The following is a 9,536-nucleotide window of genomic DNA, read 5'->3' as shown; positions in this document are numbered from 1 at the left end:
TACTGGATGGATGAGTGAATAAAAGACAGGGAAATCAAGGAAGCTTATTCTACTGGTTGCATAAGAGCATCACATTAACTCCTAAAATGCAAATGTAAAAAATTAAAGAAAGATTGAATGAATGAACAGCTGAATGAATGGAAGTGTCTGACCTCTAGTCTTTGGGCCTTCTCCCTGCTGAGTGGCTCCAGGGGGAAGCTGAGGTTGTTGGACTCGGACAGCGATCGCAGGTCAAAGTAGTACTTGGCGTAGACGCTGGACGGCACGTTGATGTTGAACTGCAGCAGCTCCAGGAACTGACGCTCCAGCTCGTTCCTGTTTGAGAGTATAGGGACATTCATGACATCAAGACTTACGGCATCACTTGCCTAGAGATAAGAGGATAGTGGAATTGAGTGCTTAGTATAAAAAAAGCTATAGGGTCGTTTGGTTTGTATACAGCGAGGGAATGTCAACACAAAGGGTGCGATTGTTCAGTTTCTTTGGTCCGAACTGTTACAGAAAATGTTACGGTACTTTGTTTCATTTTTGTATTTGGTTGAGTACACAGTAGGCTGTACATCTGTCTTTTCTTGTCAGTAGTATTTTTCTTATTTTTCTGGGATTGTCTGATGATGGTTGTTGTGAGTGAAATGTCCCATTTTTAATGCCACATTAGAGGGATTTGTTTTTAAAGGAGAGAGTCTAGAGACTGTTCTTCTTTGACCCATGGTAGCAACTCTGCTACAATGCTGAGTTTTTTCCTTTAGTATGAATGCAAGGACAATACACACACTAATTGTAAATGTGAGGTATGGTAGTTTTTATTTACAGCAGGCAATTTTCTCTCTCTCTCTCACACACACACACACACACACGCGTGCGCACATCAGTGCATACGCACATATTGTAGAAGTGAGAACTGGCCAAAATGACCTCATTCACAAAAACATACTCATTCGTCATTCTAAAACTCAAACTGGTTCTCACAAGGATAGAAGTGTAAGCAAGCAAACACACACACACACACACACACACACACACACGCACACACACACACCAGTCCCCTCTGACCCCCTGTCACTCACATGTCCTCCACAGTGATATCCTTCAGGATCTGGCAGTAGTCGACGTTCCAGACGGCCTGGTCGTCCCAGACTTTGGAGGCCAGCAGGATGGCGCCCAGGACGATCCTCTTCCAGTTCCCCGGACAGATGTCGATCTCCGCATAGGTCAGGAGCCTCTCCAGGTAGACCTGCACCACCGCACAAGAGAAGAAGACATCAAAACTGACTGGCCTGGAGGGAAATCCAGTTTCCTGACTGAGGTAGCAATGGGTGTGAAAGTAGTGCACGGACACTAGGGGGCAGACCTACAGTCAACCTTTCAAGTCAAGGCAAGTTTAACTTTGTTAATCTAAACCAATGGAATATGAGTCAGGGAGAGAAAGGCAATTTTATTTGATGGGAGGGGTGCGGATTGCTCAAAAATCTGATGGTTTTATTGGTTAGAAATGTATATTTACGCCTACTAGTGCAGCATGAGAAAGATGAAAGATATGAAAGATCACCAGGTTAGGTGATCTTCGGTGAAAGGTGAAAGGTGAAAGGTGAAAGGTCACCATGAAAGATACTCTTGTTTTCCAGGAAGTAAAAGTAATGGGAGTTCATTTAATGAGGTCTGTAAAAGAAAAAAAATTATAGTAGGAAATAAACAAAAAAGACCAAACACATTTGGACAAATCTGCCCAGACACCCCAACCCCAACTCACACACAGATAATACAGAAACCTCCCCTGACACACACAAACAGACCGCATGATATTTTGGATGCACAGTATCATCGCCAATTTACACACATCCCTGGCTTGTCTCAGTGCATCACACTATGACATCCCCTGGAGGCTGCAGGGGAACAGCGTGTGCGTGTGTGTGTGTGTGTGTGTGTGTGAGAGGACAGCTCAAGGCAGGCCACCCTGAATAAATCAGACTCTGAAAATAAATATTGAAGGGAGGAGGTAAGGATCTTTGTTTATTAACTAACCTCAGTGAAATTCACACTACATTTTATTCCAGGTTTCTACACGTTCTGTTAGAATACACAATAGTTTTTCCAGACCTTCATTTCCTGACTAGAATTTGAAGATTTTGGTCAGTTCCATGTGATGTTGTGTCTGTCTACATAAAATCTGCCGTCATATGTGTGTCAGGATGAACAAAAGTTTTCCAGACATTTTATCCAATGCCCAGACTTGACCTGGAAATTATCAAATTAATACTTTGTGCTTTGAGAAAGTTGTTTCAGTGAAGAAAGTTGCAACGGTAGCAACTGATTGGCAAACTAGACTCAGTGTTATCGACTTCAGTTTTGGTTTTACATATGCTCTACACATTAACACTGCACTTCTTTGTGTTTTAGAGGGAAAATCGTCTTCTAGGCTACTGTCATTAATTTCACATTTTCTCTAGCAGGACTGATAGAGTTCTTGCAGTGAATAAGAAGAAATACTGTGTTCATCCTTGGAAAATGTATTTATTCTTGTAAGCATTCACTTTGTTCACACATCCAATCACTAAAACCTGGTAAAGGAGTCTTGTTCAATCTTTCCATCTAAATATTCACTTCATCCACACAATCTGTTAAACCAGTATGTCAGCACTGTGGAGGAACATATGAATGCTCTCCCTATTGATTGTAATAATAAGGATTACATTTGTAGTGCACTTTTCGTAACAAGGTTACTAAGTGCCAGGAACAAAATAAACATATTAACAACTCAGCTGTAATAACGGGAGGGCTTCTAGTGCCGGCTCCATTAAGGCCCATGCAGTGGAACAGAAATATCAGAAAATATTACAGCAGCCATACAAATATGAAAAAGAGATTAAAACATATAGAAACCATACAACAGTTAAGTTTTCATATGAATAATTGTCTGGTTGACTGCTCAACATCACCTATTGATATAACACAATAATAATTCAACCTAAAAATCCTCTGGTGTACAGGATGTTCACATTACTGCTGAATAATTCCAGTCTACTTGAGCATACACAACTCAGCAGTGTCTCCCCTAAAACCTTGAAGCCAAAATCCAGCATAGAGAGGCTGAGTGAATGTGGTCTGGACTCTGTGGAGGAGAGTCATGGTTTCAGAGACGCTGTAGAAGGACAGAATACCTGCTCTGTGATCCAGGTACACTCCTACTCTGGAGGACTGAGGGACTGGGATGGGAATTTTGATATTGTTGTGTTTGAATTCATAACTACTGGAACAATCTATTGCCCAAGACTTGTCATTGCATCCAAATGCGCATTCATTAAAGGACCCTGTTCTGCAAATATCCTTATATGAGACTGCTATTACAACTTCAAACGCCTTCCACTCCACCTCCCAGTAACAACGTCCAGTCAGACCCTCTCTACTCAGGACCTGCCACCTTTCAGTGAATCTGTCCGGGTGACTAGAATATAAATGTTCTGCTCCCATTAATGTTGCTTTTCTGTTCCCCTCCGATAATGACAGATGTGTGTTTGCTGTGTTTGGATCCAGTGTGATTTGACGTGAATATTGCAAGAATTCAGCTCTGGTCTTGGGCTCTCTTGGTTGTGGCAGTAAAACATCCACTTCAGTCACTGTCCCTGAGATCTTAGTCCATTCCTCTGTAAGAATGTCCTGTAGTTTATCTCTGGCCTCTGACACAGCTGCAGTCACATCCTCAAAGTAGCGCAGAGGACGGATGTTGGTGCTGGGTGAGTCTGTAGATTCACTGAGACGTGAGATGGAAGTGTACCTCTGTAGAAAATGGGTGTGATCCTCTGTGTGTGGGAGCTGCTCCAGCTCAGCGTCTTTCCTCCTCAGCTCAATAATCTCCTGCTTCAGTTTCTCCCAAAATTCTCTTGCCTGACAAACTTTACTTTTCTGTTGGGATCTGATCTGCTCTTTAACATCAGAGCTTATTTTCTCAATGTAACGGACAAGCTCAGTGAATATATTTTCACTGTCTTTCACTGCTTTATCAGCAGAGAGATTGATAGCCTCCACCTCCTGTTGAAGCACCTTCACGTCTTTCTCTCTGTTCTGGATTCTCTGCTGGATTTTTTGCCGACTCACCCCGATCTCTTTCTGCCTCTCAGTCCTTTCTGCTGCAGCTGAGACTGTGTCGTGGCCTTTATGTTCATCCATGGAGCAGAAACAACAGATACACTGCTGATCAGTACGGCAGAAAATCTTCATCACCTCATCATGATGAGAGCAGATGTTCTCCTGAAGCTTCACGGTGGCTTCGACCAGCTTGTGTTTTTCAAAGGTAGAAGATTCATAGTGAGGCTGGAGGTGCTGCTCACAGTAAGAGGCCAGACACACCAGACAGGACTTGAGGGCTTTCAGCTTTCTCCCAGTGCAGACATCACAGGCCACATCTCCAGGTCCGGCATAGCAATGATCAGGAGGAGCAGCTTGGAGTCCTGTCTTCTTCAGTTCCTCCACCAACTCTGCTAACATGGTACTTTTCACTAGAGAAGGCCTTGGTGTGAAGGTCTGTCTGCACTGGGGACAGCTGTAGATTTTCTTCCGATCCTCTTCATCCCAGTGGCCTTTAATACAGCTCATGCAGTAGCTGTGCCCACAGGAAATAGTCACCGGATCCTTCAGTAGATCCAGACAGATCGAACAGCAGAATTTTGCTCCGTCCAGCTGAATTCCTTGCTGCGCCATTTCACTTCTCAGTGACAGTGAATGTCAGATAGTTTCACTTTCTCTCAACAGATGAAAGTTGTGCTCTGATTCAAACCAAAAATCTGTTCCTTTTCTTCATCTTCATTTGCTGATCTGCAGTGAATTGTCTTGTCAGCTCTTGTACTTCACAACATGTTGTTTACACCCATCCTACAAGTGGCAGATCTGAGAAAGGGGAGGGACCAAGAACGCATCTGGACAGAATGGAACTTGCTCTAACTCAGACAGGAAGAAGAGGGAGGAGTCGTTAGTTCCTGCTTTATTCGAGCAAGAGGAGCAGTTTGAAAGAGGCAGTGTGTAGAATATGAAGTGAAGGTTACGACAAATAAAAATGCAATAGCTGCACTTGTGATTTGTGATCTCACTGGTATAATAAAAAGAAACTTTTTGCTCACAATACATGGCTGAAACTAATGCTGTAAAAACGAGCAATGCCAGTGTTAGTATGCCACTTTTATCAGATCAGGAACATATAACCTGTGCTTTTGTTGTCTCTATTGCTCATATCTGTTTTGCTCTGTTGTCTGCACTGCTCTTGTTGCTTGTACTGCTCTATACTGTATGCTCTACTGTACTGTTTTTAACACTATGGAGCATTTTCCCCTTGAGAGACAATAAAGTTTATCTTATCTTACCTACTAGGAGGGTCCGGTGTCTGCTCCCCCAAGAGGAAATGTTTTGAAAAACAGGTATAAAATGCTGAGTTCTGGTGACATTTCAGAGAAGGATTTAGCCAAATCTTAATTTTATCCCCAATGGTCTCCTGTACAGTATTTACTGTTTAGGACCTCCATGTTCTGCTGCTCAACATACAGTGAGGTGAAATCAGTTTTAATATGCCTCTTCATGGATGGAATTGGGCATAACCCTCCCTTTGGTCCTGCCTCCAATGCACACAATGTACAATGGTACTGTAGGAGCCAAATATGTTGTTGAAATAACCAGAATTTAATTGCCATTTACTGTGTGTACATTGGGTGTCGCTATAGGTAGGAAAGTCACTGTTGTCGTCAGGTGTTTGAACCCGGAAGGGCAAAGGGTTTTTTGACCGCTGTGGCGCTAAAAGTTTTGTTTTGTCATGCTGCGAGCTGTGTGTTTGGTTTTCGATGGAAACAGAAAAATGGACTGTATTCACATTTATGCACGATGGAAACAATAAAGGGATCGTTATTCTGCAATCGAAGAACAGCCTGCAGATTCTGTACTGAACGCAACACACAGCAAATGGTAGCGTATGGTAACATCAAACTAGCGAAGCGCGTCAACCAGGTCACTCCTGGTTTAGACATCTCAGTAGCTTAAGTAATAGACTGAGCTCCTTTAATAGGTACTGTAAGTCAGTCAAAGTAGAATGCTGGTTACAAAAAAATTACATTAATAACCCAATTTATAGTTTAAAGTGCTTTACACTGGCAAATAGTCTTTCTGTCATTATACCATTACAAATACTAACCCTACCAAAACGTCTGTGTAGATTCATTTCAGTCATCCAGGTAGTATGATGTCAAAAAAAAAAATAGAAACAAAATCCACAGGACTTAAAGGAAGAGTTGAAGACGTTTTGCCACTCATCTGAGAGGCTTCATCATTTCTGTCTTCATCAGTTAGTGCTTGGAAACTCCCTGGCATTCAACCTCTGTGGCTGATTCACACCATGAAGTCACGTGAGATACGCCTACCAAAATACAACAACTAGACCTTAAACTAAATAAAAACTAAACTAAAATTAAGCATTTGTAAAAACGAACTAAATAAAAACTAAACTGCAACCACCAAATCCACATTGAAACTAACTTAAACTAAACTGAAATTAAAATGCAGTATATAGGCCTAAGTATGGCTGTGTGGTCAGTAATACAAGCAGAAATAAATATCAGAGGAATGAGGCAAGGATTGTGATTGATAAACTAACCTCTATGATATTCACACTACATTTTATTCAAGGTCACACATTCTGTCTCAATATTCACTACTTTTTCCAAACCTTAATTTCCTGACTGGTTTATAAAGATTTCGGTCACTTCAATGTGAAATGTCCTGATAGTGGGCTGGGCAATTTAACTGTCAACTAGTCCATATCCTTTTGAAGTTTATTCGTAATGACAACCAACATCACAATATCTGAAAAGACAGTGGGTCCATGACTACATAAAATCTGCCATCATATGTGTGTCAGGACTGAACAAATGTGAGCAAAAACACGTTTTGCTCACATTAAACAGTTGAAATGAAACTGATGCTGTAAAGATGATCAATCCCATTATTAGCAGGGCTTCCACTTTTATCAAATGAAAATGAGGAACACATAACCTACTTGGGGAAAATGGTCTCTGCTCCCTTGTTTGTACCTGATCATGTGGTTGGTTAACAATATAGGCCTACATGTGGACATAGGCTATGAAAATGTATCAAAATTGATCTTACAACACAATTACTGATAGGATAATGTATATCGGTGAGGATGTGGTGCCTTGGTGTGCGAACGTCGCTAGTCAAGTGATGGCTGTAGATGGAATGGACAGTGGAAAATACTGTTTGCATGCAAGATAAGAAGTATTGTTGATGTGTTGTTGTGTCAGTTTGGGGAATCTATTTGTTGTGGGCTGCCACATGAATCAGTGGGGAAATCTGTAGTTTTAGTAATTACAAAAACCCATAGCACACACACTGTTAAAATACAGTAGTTTTATTTTATAATTTCCAATTTAAGTGGTTCATTTTGGATTATTTTGAAACACAAATTGAAAAAAATGAAAATCAAAAACAAACTAAATGACTGAAAACCACAACTTAGTCACCATTCTAACTAATAAACTACCTTTAAATGTGACAGATGTAAATTTGTATTTGTCTTTTTCATTTGTTCTAGCATGGATTACTTGAACTCAAAATGGTTACTCATACTCAGACTCTGATTCAGACTGAAGCACGGAGGACTCGGGACTCAACTCGGACTCGAGGTTTGGTGACTCGGACTCAGACTCAAATGCTGAGGACTTAGAACTCAACTCGGACTCGAGCTTCGGTGACTCGGACTCAGAATCAGACTCAAGTACTGAGGACTTGGGACTCAACTCGGACTCCAGGTTTGGTGACTCGGAGTCAAACTCTGACTCGGACTCAAATACTGATGAAGTGGGACTCAACTCTGACTCAGCGTTTGGTGACTCAGACTCATACTCAGACTGGAATGCTGAAGACTTGGGACTCGACTCGGACTCAAGGTTTGGTGACTCGGACTCAGACTCTGACTCAGACTCGAGTACTGATGACTTGGGACTCAACTCGGACTCAAGGTTTGGTGACTCGGACTCAGACTCGGACTCAGACTCGAGTTCTGAGGACTTGGGACTTGACTCAAGATATGGTGACTCGACAATAACACTGGCATCAGATAATGACAGCCGTGTGTCTGCTGTGTTGCGATCCAGCGTGATTTGATGTGAATATTGTAAGAATTCAGCTCTGGTCTTGGGCTCTGGTTGTGGCAGTAAAACATCCACTTGAGTCACTGTCAATGAAGTCTTAGGCCTTTCCTCTGTAAGAATGCCCTGTAGTTTATCTCTGGTCTCTGACACAGCTGCAGTCACATCCTCAAAGTACCGCAGAGGACTGATATTGGTGCTGGGTAAGTCTGTAGATTCACTGAGACGTGAGAGGGAAGTGTACCTCTGTAGAAAGTGGATGTGATCCTCTGTGTGTGAGAGCTGCTCCAGCTCAGCGTCTTTCCTCCTCAGCTCAGCAATCTCCTGCTTCAGCTTCTCTTGAAGATCTTTGGCCCGACTCACTATCCCTTTCTGCCGGGATCTCATCTGCTCCTTCACATCCGAGCTTCTTTTCTCAATGAATTGGACCAGCTCAGTGAAGATCTTCTCGCTGTCCACTGCTTTATCAGCAGAGAGATTGATAGCCTTCACCTCCTGTTGAAGCACCTTCACATCTTTCTCTCTGTCCTGGATTCTCTGCTGGATTTTTTGCCGACTCACCCCGAGCTCTTTCTGCCTCTCAGTCCTTTCTGCTGCAGCTGAGACTGTGTCGTGGCCTTTATGTTCATCCATGGAGCAGAGATAACAGATACACTGCTGATCAGTACGGCAGAAAATCTTCATCACCTCGTCATGACGAGAGCAGATGTTCTCCTGAAGTTTTGCAGAGGGTTTGACCAGCTTGTGCTTCTTTAATGATGCTACATTGTAGTGAGGCTGGAGGTGGTGCTTACAGTAAGAGGTCAGACACACCAGACAGGACTGAAGGGCTTTCCGCTTTCTCCCAGTACAGACATCACAGGCCACATCTCCAGGTCCAGGGTGGCAGCGATCAGGAGGAGCAGCTGTCTTCTTCAGTTCCTCCAGTAACTCTGCTAACACAGTACTTTTCATCAGGACAGGCCTTGGTGTGAAGGTCTGTCTGCACTGGGGGCAGCTGTGGATTTTCTTCTGATCCTCTTCATCCCAGCAGCTTTTAATACAGCTCATGCAGTAGCTGTGCCCACAGGGAATAGTCACCGGATCCTTCAGTAGATCCAGACAGATCGAACAGCAGAATTTTGCCCCATCTAGCTCAGTTTCTTGCTGCGCCATTTCACTTCTCAATCACAGTGAATGCCAAACAGTTTCTACTTTCTCTCTCTCTCTCTCTCTCTCTCTCTCTCTCTCTCTCTCTCTCTCTCTCTCTCTCTCTCTCTATCTCTCTCTCTCTCTCCAGGAAGCAGAGGGAGGGGTTGTGAGCTTCTGCTTTATTCCAGGAAGAGGAGCGGTTTTAAAGAGGCAGTGCGTGTTTAGCCTTGTTTACAATATGTGAAGTAAAGATTATGACAAATA

The 9,536-nt window shown here is 42.7% G+C and overlaps 3 protein-coding genes across 4 annotated transcripts in view; all 3 read right to left on the bottom strand.

Moving 5' to 3' along the window:
- Positions 1-9,536, bottom strand: part of LOC139920683 (cyclin-Y) — a 45,352-nt gene that overhangs the window by 1,021 nt on the left and 34,795 nt on the right. For both annotated transcript variants that reach the window (XM_071910733.2, XM_071910731.2), the window contains 2 exons: positions 1,068-1,234; positions 153-315 (listed from right to left, as the gene is read on the bottom strand). In XM_071910733.2, the coding sequence (XP_071766834.2) occupies positions 153-315; positions 1,068-1,234 (330 nt within the window). The remainder of the gene's footprint in view (positions 1-152; positions 316-1,067; positions 1,235-9,536) is intronic.
- LOC139920682 (tripartite motif-containing protein 16-like) lies at positions 2,503-4,799 on the bottom strand. The gene has a single exon (XM_071910730.2). It carries the CDS (start codon positions 4,693-4,695, stop codon positions 3,019-3,021), a length of 1,677 nt encoding a protein of 558 aa, XP_071766831.2. The 5' UTR covers positions 4,696-4,799; the 3' UTR covers positions 2,503-3,018.
- Positions 7,387-9,095, bottom strand: LOC139920680 (tripartite motif-containing protein 16-like). Its single transcript, XM_078287575.1, has one exon. The coding sequence runs from the start codon at positions 9,093-9,095 to the stop codon at positions 7,611-7,613; it is 1,485 nt and encodes a 494-aa protein (XP_078143701.1). The 3' UTR covers positions 7,387-7,610.

The sequence above is a fragment of the Centroberyx gerrardi genome, chromosome 13, assembly GCF_048128805.1.
Source record: "Centroberyx gerrardi isolate f3 chromosome 13, fCenGer3.hap1.cur.20231027, whole genome shotgun sequence".
NCBI lineage: Eukaryota > Metazoa > Chordata > Actinopteri > Beryciformes > Berycidae > Centroberyx > Centroberyx gerrardi.
The sequence above is the reverse complement of the archived record's forward strand: the minus strand, read 5'-3'. Positions and strand labels throughout refer to the sequence as shown.

Bases quoted from the DNA above. Each gene is read 5' to 3' on its own strand.
- LOC139920680 (XM_078287575.1), bottom strand. From the start codon at position 9,095: ATGAAAAGTACTGTGTTAGCAGAGTTACTGGAGGAACTGAAGAAGACA.
- LOC139920682 (XM_071910730.2), bottom strand. From the start codon at position 4,695: ATGGCGCAGCAAGGAATTCAGCTGGACGGAGCAAAATTCTGCTGTTCG.